This window comes from Sciurus vulgaris (assembly GCF_902686455.1).
Source record: "Sciurus vulgaris genome assembly, chromosome: 11".
Lineage (NCBI taxonomy): Eukaryota > Metazoa > Chordata > Mammalia > Rodentia > Sciuridae > Sciurus > Sciurus vulgaris.
This window is the reverse complement of record NC_136472.1, coordinates 86,880,695-86,896,207: the sequence shown is the minus strand read 5'-3', so window position 1 is coordinate 86,896,207 and position 15,513 is coordinate 86,880,695. Positions and strand designations below refer to the sequence as shown.

The following is a 15,513-nucleotide window of genomic DNA, read 5'->3' as shown; positions in this document are numbered from 1 at the left end:
CAGCCCACAGACATAATGCATAGACTTTAATCTGACATAAGAAGGCCCAAGACTTGGGCATTCACCAATAAATTCTCTCTTTTTTTTTTCCTAATTTCATTTTCATCTTTTTTTTTTTTTTGACCATTTATTATTTTTTTTTCTAGTACTATAGAATGAACCCAGTGTCACCCACATACTAGGCAAGAGCTCTACTACTGGACTATAACCCCTTTCCTCCCCCCTTTTAAAACCTCCCTAAAATGCCCTTTCTAGCTTCAAAATATGAAATCTTCTTGTGTCACATCCCACGTACCTAAGGCTTTAGGCATGTGATACCAGGTCCAGTAAAACCTCACTATTTATGGGGAACTTAGGCAGAGAAACGGCTTCAGAGGGGAAGTGAAGGGGGAAGAAAAGAAAGTGCATATGAGGGAACCTCGGCAAACATCGTAGAAGCTCATAGTTGCATTGTCGTAATCCAGAAACACCCCAACCCGACCCTGAGGCCTTTGCACAAAATGAGTTACAGGTGGAGAGTTGGTGGAGAGACTACAGTGGTTGTTCTTCTTCAAGGAAAATAGGAGAAAAGCTCTCTCCCCTTCATAATTGCCACTTGTCATGGAATCTTTACAGACACCCAGCACCCAGTTGGAGGCCTTTGCCACATCCACCTCCCAGTAGTGTCTACCAGAAGTAAAGGCCTCAACACCCCATGCAGCATAACTCTCCACACTCTGCGGATCTTCAGTTGCACCATCATCTCCAAATATCATATTTCGAACTTCCTCAGAAAGGCTCATATAGCGATTGGCCCATCCTTGAATCGTTCCATTATTCACTGCACGAAAAAACAAACATCAGGTCAGCAAAAGGCATTTACCTGTCTTGGGGCAAAAGCTGTCTACCCAAGGAATCTCTTTATTTGTCCCTCCTCTAAGGAATGGTAGAGAACAGAGAGAGTTCAGATGCACTCAAGTATGAAGAAGGGTCACTATCATCTCTGTAACACCCAGAAATCTTCACACTGTAGTGCCAAGTGAAAGAAAACCAAAGGTATCCTGTGCTGTGTGAAGGGGTAATTTAATATCTACTTTTGCATGGTTCATTTCAGGACACACCCAAAAGTCTTTTTTCTTTAGTAAAAACTTTTCTTGAGTGTTTTTGATACCATTAATAGACATCACTTTCCAATTAATTTGCCTGCTGCATTATCAAACATCAATTAATTTGGTAGAAAGCAACATCCGCACACTTTACTGAAAAGAATCTTCTGATTTATCCCTATTTGTTGAGAGCATGGATTCACTCTAACTTGGGTTACATCCTTCTGCTCTCTAGACCTCCTCTCTAGTGGGGCAATAACATGGCTGGGTCATGTTCACAGACCACTCAACCTTCAGTTGATTGGAAATCCATCTGATGGTATTAAAATTGCTCTGTTTATGGCAAATTAAGTCATTTTTTGTTCATTAAAACTTGGATTTTATAATAATTTCTATGTGCTCAATGTGTATCCCAAATGTATATGGGATGTAGAATAGATTAAAAACCATCAGTACCATATTTAAAACTTCAAATTAGAATGAACTGAAATAACACAAAATATCCATTACTGCTCTGAGAAGTAAGTTTTGTATATCTTAATAACCACAATACTTGAATGCTTTTCCTCTCTTGTATTCCATATCAGAACTAAAATATATATCTGAGCTATAAGTTAACAAGTGTGGTCTTTATTATTGCATTATGACTAGGCAGGGAAGGAAGATAGAAATACTTTGGAAAACCACATACCATCTTCACGTGAGAAAACTAAAAATGGTAGGCAGCTGATTCTCAGGAACCCCCTAAAACAATTAAGCCTGACTGCCAGAGGACTCACTCTTACCTCTGAAGTGGTTCAGCATGTCCAGGATTCCAGTGATGTGCAATGAAGAGAGCTCTGGGTTCACTGGATGGGGTTTCTGTCCCTGCACCAACTCAATCCTGTAAAGAATGACATCAGTCTTAGGTTCAAAACCACAGGTAAACCACAAGATCATTACAAAAGTACCACTTTTTATTCCAAGATATTTCATCAGAATTCTCCCTTTTTGGTAAATTAGGTATATGTTTTATTCAACACTCTCAGGGACATATGCTATTTTTTCTAAATTTAATGTATTAAAATCCAATCCCACTCCTTGGTTTATACCCAAAGGACTTAAAATCAGCATACTACAGTCACTTAGTTACATCAATGTTTACAGCAGCTCAACTCACAATAGCTAAACTCTGGAACCAACTTAGATGCCCTTCAAAAGATGAATGGATAAAGAAAATGTGATGTATATACACAATGGAATTTTACTCAGCCTTAAAGAAGAATTAAATTGTGGCATTTGCAGGTAAATGGATGGAACTGGAGAATATCATGCTAAGTGAAATAAGCCAGTCCCAGAAAATCAAAGGCTGAATGTTTTCTCTCATGAGCAGATGCTGATCCATAGTGGGGGGTGTGTATAGAAGAATGAAGGAACTTTGGATGATGCAGAGGGGAATGAGGAGAGGGATGGGGCAGTGGGGATGGAAAGGATGGTAGAATGAGACAGACATTATTATCCTATATACATGTATGAGAAAAAAAATTAATAAAATCAAATCCCCTTCTTTTCAAACACTATTAACTTAAAAAATCATTGAGTGTCATTCCCTCCCTCTACTCCTCACTCCACCTTGAGTAATGAAAAGATCCTGATTATCTTACAAAAGCAAAAGTTCAGGCCAAGCCTTTGGGACTTCAGTTCACAGAAGTCACCAATGATAGAGTCACTGATTCCTAAAGAGGAATGTTCCTTGAACAAGCAGCTATGATCATTTCTGCCCATTGAGGGGATCTGTTACAGTATGGCAGCCCTGATCCTGCGGGTTCTCAGGCAGCCCTTCCCCTCTGAGATCTCCCCACACCTGTGGTGTGCTCTGATGGAACGGGATCTGGCATCTGGTCATTGCTACTCATGGGAATGAAGGCCCCTCCCCTTCCTATCCTTAGGAAATATTACTCTTTTCTGTCTTTTCTACCTTCTACCTTACTAGAACAGGATGCTTCTCTGTGATACCTTAGGAAAATCTCCTTATCAAGCTTTGTTGGGGCTTGGCTGGAGAAGAGAATGAATGGGTGAAATTAAGCCCAGAATGTCAAATCATTTCTAAGTATATTTGAATTCACCCACATAAGAAGAAAATTTCTGAGACAAAGAACATATTACCTCAGAGCCTCTTTTCAAACAAAATATTAAATAACCTCAGAAAAAGATGTTAATAATTGAAAACATAAACATTCATTTCTTCAATGAGAAAACAACTTTCTCATATATCAGAAATCATTATTATAAAACTCACCTTTCAAATACGTCCTCTAAGGCCTTAAAAGAAAACAGAAAAAGATAATGTTAATAATGAGAACACTATACTTCTCCATACCCTCTGGTTTTCTTTTTTTCTTTTCAGTAACTTTGTTTTTATTCCCTTCTGAGAAATCACCTGAAGCTATGTTAATAACAAAGCCCAAAGTAAACATGAAAGATGGTCTTGATGTACACTGAGAGGATGGAGCTTAGAAAGGGTCTGTGCGGTGGTGCAACAGGACTTAGGTTCCCATGTCCCTCATCTCCCAGTCTTATTCCCAACGAGAGATGTGACCACGTCTGACAATTAAAACTAAATGGTGAACTACTTGAAAAAATAGTGCATGAAATTGGATACCAAATTCTGTCCATCTTGCCTAGGAGAGGGGCAAAGCCTCAATTGCTTTTGTGCAGGATAAGAGAGTGGTGATGGATTTGAGAAATAAAATTGAGTATTTTCTCAACAAAGTTAACCTTCCTGTGACCACTGAGTTTTTGAATGATTTCTCTATGGGAATAATACTCTTGATAACACAAAAATTTTGTCTTGTGTTATCTTCTAAAAGGCTTTTAAAAACTCCCAATTTTACCAGAATATACAGAAACAAGTGATTGGACAATGACAGGAGTGAAGGAGCTCGTGTCACTTATCTGAGCATAGTGGTTCTGCAGGCAACACTACCCAGACAAGGACTTCCGTCTCTGAGGATGGACCCTCCCTGCTCACCTGGAGCAACTCCATGTCGGGCTTGTGGCACATCTCAGTCAGCTCCCTGTACATTTCCTTCAGCTTTTCTCTGTGTTGGGCCATTCTGATTTTGCTGTCCCTGAGTTCTTGCAAAATCTCCTCTGCTTGTCTACCTAGTGTCACCAGTTGAAATTGCTCCTCCTCAAAGAGAAACTGATGCATCATCTGATACTGGCCTTGAATCATGCTCTTCCTTAAAGTCACATATTCCTGCAGAGATATTCATTTAAAAGGATTAGATGTCCTTACTCTCAAAGAAAATGTAAAACTACAAATATTATTGTCTTACATCAAGCAAGTACATCATACACTTCTTGTCTCATGCCTGCAAAGTATCTTAAATATGTGCTAATGCTGTCTACTGCCCTTTCTGTTTCTTGCCACCCTCCTGCTTAAATCAAGACCTCTGAGCGGTCCCAGGGTTATCTCCCTGTGATGTTTCTCCAGAGTTCTTATGCATTATTTCCTCGTTTACTTGAATCTTCTCCCTTTTCTTTTATTCTTTGTCTGATTCTTCTAAATATTTTTAAATATTTACATAAACAAAATATTATACATTTTAGAAAACACTCCACTTTGCCCATAGTAGAATTCTGTTTCCCTTCTCTTCTTCACAACTAAGTAGTTCAGTACTGCCTTTCCTAAATGTCTGGGAAGATTTATGTAAATATTTAAATTCGGACTAGGAATACCAATCATAACTCATTGACCCTATATACTAGCATTGTTCACATTAGCATGTATTGGCCAGTACATTTGTAATACTACCAGAAACCACTGCTTTTTCTAATAGGAAAACACTATCACTCAGTGATAACTCAAATTTAGCTGAGAGCATCATTTCATTCTGCATAAAAAAAATTAAAACCTTTTTGTACTTACCAGAAAGGACGGTGATTTGCTAACTTCCTCATTTAGATTACCTTGCATCTCCTGAGTCATTTTCCATAAAGAATCCATTTTCCTCAGAAGTTTCTCCTGCAAAATAACCATAGGCTTTAGTGATAGGGAAGACAGTATTATTGGATTGATCCTTATGAGTATTGGAAAAAACAGTGGTTGGGAGAACAGTAATCTTGAGTTAGAAGAGAGTCACATTTTTACACATTAATCTAATTTGATTCTACAACTTGGGATATCAGAAGCAACAGAAACATGAGTGTTTGAATTGAATCTATAGATAATGCAGTCCATTTCCTGAGAAATCAGTGTTTACATAACCTCACTATGAAAGTGTCCAGCCTGCGGTAAAAGAAGCCCATGTTTTTAGTGCTGCCCATCTGCTCTACTGCTGCCACGATTTCACGTTTTTGGAAAATACATTTACTTTTACATTTTTTTTCTGGTATTGGAGATAGAATCCAAGATTTCACACATGGTAGGCAAGCATCTACCACTGAGCCATATTCCAGTCCCTTAAAAATAAAAAAATAAAAAAAATATACCACAGGGTCTTGCTAAACTGCCCATGTTGGCCTCAATCTTGGGATCCTCCTGCCTCAGTTTGCTGAATAGCAAGGATTATTGGCCTGGCCCCCATGCCCTGTTATTTGGACAATGATTCTAGGGGAACATTCAAGAGCATGCAACTTAGTAATGATTACAATGTTAAACTGTTGAACAATTAAAGGTACATATACATCTTTAGATTTACACTGAAACATCACCACCCCCACCGTCTGCATGCTCATCTGCCTCATTATGATGGGTCCTCATCTTTCTGATCCGGCAGCTTCTAAGTTACTTCTCAGCCATCACTCACCCTGCACTCCTCCGCCTCCCATGTCACGGGGCTGGGGCTGTGAACCGCCTGTTCGGGTGAGTCAGAGCAGGACGCACAGAGCAGGCTCTTGTGGGCATCGCAGAAGGTCCCCTGTGCCTCCCTGTGTGCGGTGCAGAGCTGCTCCCCAGAGCTGCTGTCAGAGCGAGGTGTGGCCTGTCTGGCGAGGGAAGCCAGCTTCTTGAGGACGATGTTGGTGCTGAAGACTGCCTTGTCTATTATTTCCCTGCACTCGGGGCAGCACCTTGGCGATTGGGCTTCATCCCAGCAGAGCCAGAGGCAGGGTCGACAAAAGCTGTGCCCACAGTCAATAGTGACAGGATCTAAGAAATAGTTCATGCAAATGGAGCATGTGAGTTCACTCTGGAATTCTTGGAAGGTATGTGAATCCATGTTTCTGTAAACAAAATATATAGAGGGTGGGGTGAGAGGAAAAAGGGAGAGAGGAGAAATTTATTTTTCCGTCTTCATAAAGGAATAAGAAATATGAAAGGGCTTTGGATAGTCCAGCTTGTTCCCTTGAGTTTTACCTAATCTTCCTATTAACTTCCTGCAGTACAAACCGAGATATGGACAATATAGACAAGATGAGTTTGTTCTATGACACAAATGACAAAATGAGATGAGCATGAGCTTTATTTTTAACACCAACTTTCTCAACCATTTGGGCAAGTTTAATACAGGAACAAAAAAGAAAGATTAGGATGAGAGCAGATTTACTTACAGTAGCTGATCACTCCGGTGCCCGTATAAAATATTTTTACTCTCTGACACAATAACTGTAACAAATATAGAGAAAGTTAGCATTCATTCCAAATTTCTATGCTCTCTGCTTCTCAATCAACAGATGCACTTTTCTTAAAGATAGTTAAAAGTTTTAAGTTTAATTCATTTGAAAATGACTTAATCAGTATTGTGTTCAACTTCCAAATCCTGAAACTACAAACTGTTGAATTCATGCTTCTCATCTTAATTGAACTATTTCTTTCAAAAAATATAATGCAAGCAGAGTATTTTGATGTATGCCTCTTATCCTACTTACTCAAGAGGCTGAAGCAGGAAGTTTAAAAGTATGAGGCCAACCTCAGCATTGAGATCCTGTCTCCAAATAAAAAATTAAAAAAGGCTGGGGATATAACTCAGCTGTAGAGCAACGCTGTGTTCATTCCTCAGTATAAATAATAAATAAGTAAATAAATAAGTAAAGTTTTAAAATTTTCAAAGTTAAAATAAAATGTAAGACTGAGGATGTAATCAGTGGTAGAGCATTTGCCTAGCATGTGTCAGGTCTTGAGTTTAGCCCCAGTACTGAAAAGGAAAAACAAAAGGTGAAAATTTTCTGTCACTTCTCATTAAAAAAAAATAATTTTCCCCAGGATCTGTTCTATCAGAATGCCTTCATATATTGAGATGATGGATACTCATGCTTCAGTAATAATCATCAACAATTGATCAATTGTCATTTTGAAGAAATCAACAGGTGAGCCCAGTGCTATAGCGAATGCCTACTATCCCAGCTACAGGGGAGTCTGAGGCAGGAGGAAACTAAGTTCATGGCCAGTGTGGGCACCTTACTGAGACCATTTCAAAATAAAAAGATTTGGGGTTATAGTTTAGTGGTAGATCACCCCAGGATCAATCCCCAGTACCCTCACCAAAAAAAAAAAAAAAAAAAAAAAAAAAAAAAAAAAAAACTAGAGAGAGAGAATATGTTAACAATGGTAACAATGGTGCTTTGCTCTCCATACTAGAGTTTAGAGACTATTCTTCAGTTTGGAGATGCAGTTAATGAAGTATGATCAAATTCATCTTAGCTTCTCGTATTTTTCTCTAGTGATCAAGTACCCACAACTTGGAAACTTCTACAAATTTATTGCATCTATTGGGATAGTTTTCAAATCCAGTTTGCAAACTGAAGCTTTTAAAGAGAGAGCAAATAGAACCTTTACATCAAGGTTTTACACTCAAATTTATATATTACACTTCTAGATTGATTTGCATAAAGACTATTACATGCATACAATACACGAAATGTTTTAAGCATTTTATGGTTTCCAAAATTGATAAAACTGCAGAAATATTTTATTTAAGACCTGCAAATCTAGTAAAATACAAGGTAATAGAATCAAAATTACTCAAATCACTTAATGGAAACCAATATTTTATAAATGCTCTGGTTAAACCAGGAAAAAAACAAGTAGGATTTTTACTTGGACAAAAGCCAAAAGTCAAAAAGTAAATTTAAACTTTTTATGAGAGATAGTAAGCTTGAAACCTTTTTCTCTAAATTCCCAACTCACCTGAGTCAACTAGGGAGATCTCACGTCTGGAAGTTCTGGAAGATTCCTCAGTTTCACTGTGAGCAGTAACTCTCACTTCTCCAAAGATCATCAACTGAAAATTCACTCTGCTCCTTGTAGGTAGAGAAATGCTCCAGACAAGAGTCCTCCTTAAATACCTGTGGCTCACCTAAGACCACACCCACTATGGCCTAACTCTTCTGAAAGTGGTGGAAATGATTTATTAGATCACATTGATTAGATTTATGAAGTATAGGAAACAGCTTTGATGAGGTGTGGTCAGATGGAATAAAGGTCACATGACTTGGGTTTTGCAAAGAGACATTTTAACTGAAACAATTATTTTATTAAATAATAGTTTGTTCTACAGCCAACACCCTCACTTTAAAAAAAAACTTGCTTTCTTCCTTTACTATTTTTAAATTTTTAAATCTCTGATTTGTTTTCTTTCTTTCTTTCTTTCTATCTTTCTTTCTTTCTTTCTTTCTTTCTTTCTTTCTTTCTTTCTTTCTTTCTTTCTTTCTTTCTTTCTTTCTTTCTTTCTTTCCTTGGTATAGAAGCCAGGTGTTCTTTACCACCAAGCTACATCCCCCAAACCTTTATTTATTAATTTATTTTTAAATTTTATTTTGAGACAGGGTTTTGCTAAGTTGCATAGGACCTTCTTCAATTTCTGAGATTGACATCAAATTTGTAATTATCCTGTCTCAGCCTCCCAAGTCACAAGCATTACAAGTGCATGCCACCACACCTGATTATTTTTCCACTACAGATATTTTACAAATGCTCTACTTATATACATTTTAACTAGGAAAAAAATAACAAGTAGTTTTTTACTTGGACAAAACTCAACTAAGCTGAAAAGTAAATTTGAACTGTTTTCATGAGATAAAGTAAGCTTGAAAGCCTTCACTCTAAATTCCCAGCTTACCAGTCAGCTATGGGAGACCTCAGGTCAAGAAGTTCTGGAAGATTCCTCAGTATCACTGTGAGCAGTAACTTTCAGTTCTCCAAAGCTCAGCAGCTGAAAATTCAGTCTGCTCCTTAGAGGTAGAGGAATGCCCAGACAAGTGTCCTCCCTAAATGCCTGGGGTTCCCCTAAGACCACACCCACTGTGGGCCCCCTCTTCTGAAAGTGGTGGAAATAATTTATTAGATCACACTGATTCCGTTTGTGAAGTGCAGTAAACAACTCTGATGAGATTTGGGGTCAGAAGCAAGAAAGGTCACATGACTTAGGTTTTGGAAAGAGACCCTTTTATTTATTTATTTATTTTTATTTTTCATTTTATTTTGAGACAGGGTCTTGCTAAGTTGCTTAGGGCCTTGCTAAACTGCTGAGATTGGCTTTGAATTTGTAATGCTCCTGCCTCAGTCTCCCAAATCACTAGGATTACAAGTGTGTGCCACCACACCTGGCTGTTTTTCTACTTTAGATCATTGCTCACTCAAAAAATGTTCACTGAAGGCATTTTTGCTTTTTGTTTTAACTGAGGACAATGTGCTAAGAATAGGGAATAAAATTATAGTGAATGAAATAGATAGTCCCAGTTCTGCCAGAAAATAAAGACCAGAGAATGAACTGCAGTGGTGGTTCATGCAACTTGGGAGACTGATGGAGGAGGGTTGCAAGTTTGAGTTCTGGCTGGGCAATTTAGGGAGACCCTGACTCAAGATAAAATGAAAAGTCTGCAGATGTAACTCAGTGGTAAAGAATTCTTGCTGAACATGAATTTAATACCCCGCATTTAACCCCAATAATGAAATTAAAAGAGAAAACAAAAAACAAAATGAATCTCCCCACTCAAAAGCATTTTAGAATCTCTTGCAATTACAGGTCACAGATTGACCACTACAATATTCTTTCTTTCATGATTTTCTACCTACTGAGATTGAAAAGGAGCTACTGGCAGATAAAGAAATTTCAGAGAAAGTATCTGGACAAATTTTAATTCCTTCAACAAGAATTGGATTTTAAAAAGAAAAAAGGATTTGGGTGTGGTTACCCCCTAACCCAGGAATGATTCCCAGCTACGTGGGAGGCTGAGGTAGGAGGATTCTAAGTTTGAGGCCAGCCTATGTAACCTGGTGAGATTCTCTCTCAAAATAATCATAAAATGAGGTCCCAAGCAAAACTTACAGGTAGAACACTTGCCTTTATTGTGCCAGGTCCTGGTTTTAATTCCCAGCAGTGGAAAAAAAAAATAATTGGGCATGGTGGTACCATGCATTTGACCTCAGCTATGGGAATGCAGCTCAGTAGTAAAGCTTCTGCAAAGTTTGCTGAAGATCCTGGGGTTTTTTTCCTAAGACCAAAAGTATTAAGGAATAGAGTTTCCTCAAACCTACAGAACAGTTTAGGTAAATTTTTTTCTACTCAACTTTTAACAAATGTTTAGTTTTAAAAAGACAGACCTGTCGCAGAATTCAGTTAAGGACTTTCTTTAAAAACTGGTATGGAGTTTGGCAGTGGGATAGTTGTAAACGTTACACCTTGCGTTTTGTTTTTTAGCATCTTCCAAAATTTTGTTTCTATAAAACCAAAGTGACATAGGAAATTTCAAAGAGAAAAATTAGCCCTTACTCAGATGGACAGATTTTTAAAAATTGCAGAAGGGGTAATAATAAGAATTTTATATATATATATATATATATATATATATATATATATATATACACACACACACACATATAATTATTTATGTATTTATACACATATATGTCCATAGTCATGTAGTAATAAGAATGATGAAGCATTATAAATTATGATGTTAGAAGTCTAGTGAATAATTCTACTTCAAATAGAGCAGTCTCAAGTACTCTTCAGTGTTTTTCTTGTTCTGAATTTTTTTCATGTTTTTTGTTGTTTGTTTGTTTGTTTGTGTTTGGGGTACTAGAAACTGAACCCAGGTTTGCTTTACCACTGAGCTATATCCCCAGTCTGTTAAAATTATTTATTTTGAGACCGGGTCTTATTAGATTGCTTGAAGCCTCACACAATTGCTGAGTCTGACTTCAAACTTGCAATCCTGTGGCCTCAGACTCTCCAGTGGCTGGAATTACAGGCATGCACCACCATGTCCACCTCTGGTTCTCAGTCTTAAGTAACATCTGGTTGTATGTTATCAGAGTTGGAAAGGATTAATGAGAAGCTTAGCGAAGTGCTTTTGTACTTGATTTTCTGAGATAATTCCACCAAGTAGTCACATTAGTAGGTAAACAATTTATTCTCTCCATGCTTAATTTCTTTTTTATTTTATTTTTCTTTTTTAAACTTAATTTCTTTTCTTTTTAAAGCTTAGTTTCTTTATTCATAAATTAGCACCTCAGAAATGTTCTGAGTATAATGAACCAGGATTATTATATTACCTGGAACATAGTAAGTGCCCTATAAATGTTTAGCTATCTTTAAGACAACAAAATCCTAAAAGATTTTAAAAGTCATTTATATACAGACACAAAATTTGTTATACTTTGTATAATCAGTTTATGACAAAGAATTAGAACAACAGTCCTTAGCTGATCCTGGCAACAGAGACCTCTGCAAGTGTGTTGTGAGGCTATTTATTGAATGTAGTCATCCTTTTATGGTTATGAATCTGAATCTGCTCATACTGAGAATCTGTGCTACAGTGAACTACTGTGTGCAGGTGCTGCTCATTACATCTTCTCCAGTGGGATAAAAGAGAATCAGAGGACCCAAGGGCAAATAATTCTAACCTGATGTAACAAAGAAGGTAGGGTCCTTGGACTCTGAGTGAGACACTGATCTCAGTATTGGTAGAGTTGGCCTTGGTGGAGAATGGATAGCTTTGATTGGCAGTTGCTTAGGTAACTTATGTCAAAGTACTGTACTAATGCTTACCTAGACCCACTGGCACTTTGTCAATGCATTTTGTCAATGCATGTGGAGGACAGAACATTGAGCACAGCATTCTTTCAATTAAGCTATTCTAAGAAGGTTGCATAGTGTGTGTCAGGGCAGCTGTGATACAGTAAAAACTTCTGTTTTTCTTCTCTAATTTTTGGCTTGGTATAATAGCCTCCTGCATTGATGATCATGATAATAGTTAGCCCTTTACCTGATCTAAAAAATGTGGTTTAAGATTATTTTGTCATTGTAAATATTTTGTCATTGTAAATATCTCTTCCTCTTACTTTTCACACAAAATCTAAGGTTTCCTTTGGTCTTGAGTCAGAATCATTTTGTTTCTCTTGAGTCATAGATTTATTTTTATCTTAAGGTTGATGTCTCATCTTCAAGAAAGTTATGAATAAAGAAAATGTAGACTATTTATACAATGGAATAGTATTCAGTCATAAAAGAAGGAGAAATCCTGTCACATATGATCTGATTCACCTGTGGAATCTATTAAAGTAGTTTCATATAACTAAAGGTGTGAATGGTGGTTATCAAGTGCTGGGACCTTGGAGAAGGAGATGGGAGTGTAGATGATGTTAATCAAAGTTTATACAATTCTATTTAAGAGGAATAAATTCAACAGGTCTAATGTTCAACATGGTAACTATATTTAATAACAATATATTGTGTGTTTGGAAAATACTATGTCAGTGAATGTCAAGTATTTTTATTTATTTGTCAAGTATTTTTTATTTATTTATTTGTTTTCACAGGCTGCATTTTGATTATTTGTACACAAATGGGATACAACTTTTCTGTTCTATGGTTGTGCACGGTGTAGATTAACACCATTCTTGTAATCATACATGTTCATAGGGTAATGATGTCTGTCTCATTCCACTTTCTTTCCTCCTCTCATACACTCTCCCCTCTCATTTATTTATTTATTAGTACCATGAATTGAACCAAGGGGTGCTTAACTGCTGAAACACATCCTCAGCCCTTTTATTTTTTATATTGACATGGTCTCCCTGAGTTGCTTAGGGCCTCACTAAATTGATGAGGCTGACTTTGATATTATGATCCTCTAGCCTCAGCCTCTTGAGTTGCTGGGGTTATATGCATGCACCACCTGGTGGATGTTAAGTATTCTTATCACAAAATGACTATTTGAGGTTATATATAGGTTAATTAGATAGATATAGGGACTCCACAATGTGTATGTACTTCAAAGTATGTTGTACATAAGCATATATATTTTATCTGTCAATTAAAAATATAAAAATACATTTTATAAAGGTTTGTGAAATGATGTACCTCTGTGCTGTATTCAGTTTTTTAAAAATATTTGAAAATGTCTCACTATGTTGCTTACACTACCTATAATTCCTGTGCTCAATTGAACCAGAACTACAGGCACGCACCATGGTGTCCACCCTATATGGCTCTTAAAATGTTAATGTTTAGGTGAGACAGCTCCTGTTTATAATGTAGCTCCTCAGAAGTTGAGAAAAGAGGATCACACACTTCAGGTCAGCCTTAGCAAATTAGTCAGGCTCTAAGTAATTTAAGAGACTCTGTCTCGAAAGAAAAAAGAAAAAGTTCTGGGAACATGGCTAGCTGGTTAAGTACCCCTGGATTTAATTGCAGAACCAAATAAAATTTTTAAATACATAAATAAATGCTGTGTTTGTTCCAAGAAGAGTATCACTCCCACAAATTACATGATTAAATTCATATCTACTAGATATTGATATTTTAATGTGGGCTGCTTGCACTGTAATTAGAGACATTTTGTTGGTTAGCCTGTATTTTGTTCAGTGACTAATAAATTGGAATGCATTCTTTCATTCCTTATTTATTAATAACATGTGCTAGCCATCGAGGACAGACCATGAAGAAAGAGGCTACTGTGTAGAAAGCTAACTGCTCTCATGAAAGTTAATGTCTAATTGTAGACCAAGACAATTAGACATTAACTTTCATTGAATAGACAGGTATAGGAATAATCACATACTTTCTAAAAGGTTGAGTGTTATGAAGGAAAATACTGGTCACTGTGGTCCTAAATACTGAGTAGTGTATCCAGAATATTGCAAGAAATATAAATCTGAACTTTGGAGATAAAACATGATTAGTGTGTGGTGGGGAGGGATAATTAAGTGGGAGAAAGTGTAAGTTAAAATGACTGTACAAAACCATTCAGTCTGGAGTGAGCCTGATACAAGAGTGGGATAAAATGAGTCTATAAAGTAGGCACTGGTCAGAATATTCAGGAAGTCTTTTGTGCTGGGGATCAAACCCAGGGCCTTGTGCTTGCAAGGCAAGTACTTTACCGACTGAGCTATCTCCCCAGCCCTTTGAAAGTCTTTTAATTGTGAATACAATTTCCTACCTCTTTCATCTATATAAAAATGATTTGTTGATATTTAAATACAACCTAGAAGACAACACAGCCTATTTATAGGCTGATGCTTTAATATTTAAAGAATTTGTACAAAGCAAAGAAAATTAACTTGGGCAATGGAAATGAAAAAAATGTCCAAACACATGCAAAGATACTCCATCTTATGCTTGAAAGGAATCAGAATTTTCAAACACACTGAACAGAGCAGAGTGGGAAGGAGGGTGCAACCGATAGGTTCGGGCCTCGAGGGGCGGGCAGAAGGCAGGCAGAACTGGGGCCCCTCTGGCGGACCTGGGATTTGGGGCACCTGCATTAGAACAGCTGTGGTGGCACCACAACCATGCCTCTGCGAGCCCAGGCGAGCCCGCGCGCTGTGTCAGGTGGGAGAACCCGGGAGAGTTGGCGGCAGGAACGCAGCGCAGCTGGACTGCTCTTCATGGTTAGAGCTGCAGAAGGAAATTCATTAAGGAGCAGCCCCAAGAGAGCACGCAGTGCTGTGTGAAAACATGCACGTAAAGTGGAAAAACGAAATTCACACACCTAATTATTGCCCATTGTGGGCTTCTACCGTCCACCCACCCACAACTTCCAACCAATCTTGGTTTCAGGTCTCTGGTTCTAAGATTTACTGGAAAAAACTAACAGATCAGGGCTTGACGAGAACATTGCCATATAACAGTCCTATTTTATTCTCATTTGTATGGTGGCAGTAGATACCAGTGAAGGTTCCAAGGACAGTGAAATAAATCTGAACTTTCCTCTCACTCCGATATCAGCTCTCAGGTCCACCTTGGAAGGGTCTTGAGTAGATTTTCTCAGGGAAAGGTGGTCCTTATTTCTCTAGGCAGAATTAAAAGTTAGCTTTAAAAGCCTTGAAAATTGTAAATGAACCTTCCATTGTTTAATCCCAAACAATGCAGAAACATATTTAGAAAATACTTTGCAATTACACAACAAGCAGAAACTAATCATCAGCATTTTGTAAAATACTGGAAAACAAAATAATAAAATTAAATAAATTTACTCTCATGACCCCTGCAGCAACTTT

The 15,513-nt window shown here is 37.4% G+C and overlaps 1 protein-coding gene across 1 annotated transcript; it reads right to left on the bottom strand.

Annotated features, from left to right (window-relative positions):
- Positions 1-341: 341 nt before the first annotated feature.
- LOC306639895 (tripartite motif-containing protein 64-like) lies at positions 342-8,287 on the bottom strand (the record flags this gene model as incomplete). Its single annotated transcript, XM_079103574.1, has 8 exons — positions 342-820; positions 1,871-1,968; positions 3,364-3,386; positions 4,096-4,326; positions 4,999-5,094; positions 5,879-6,293; positions 6,621-6,675; positions 8,197-8,287. 8 exons carry the CDS (start codon positions 8,285-8,287, stop codon positions 342-344), a joined length of 1,488 nt encoding a protein of 495 aa, XP_078959700.1.
- Positions 8,288-15,513: the final 7,226 nt, after the last annotated feature.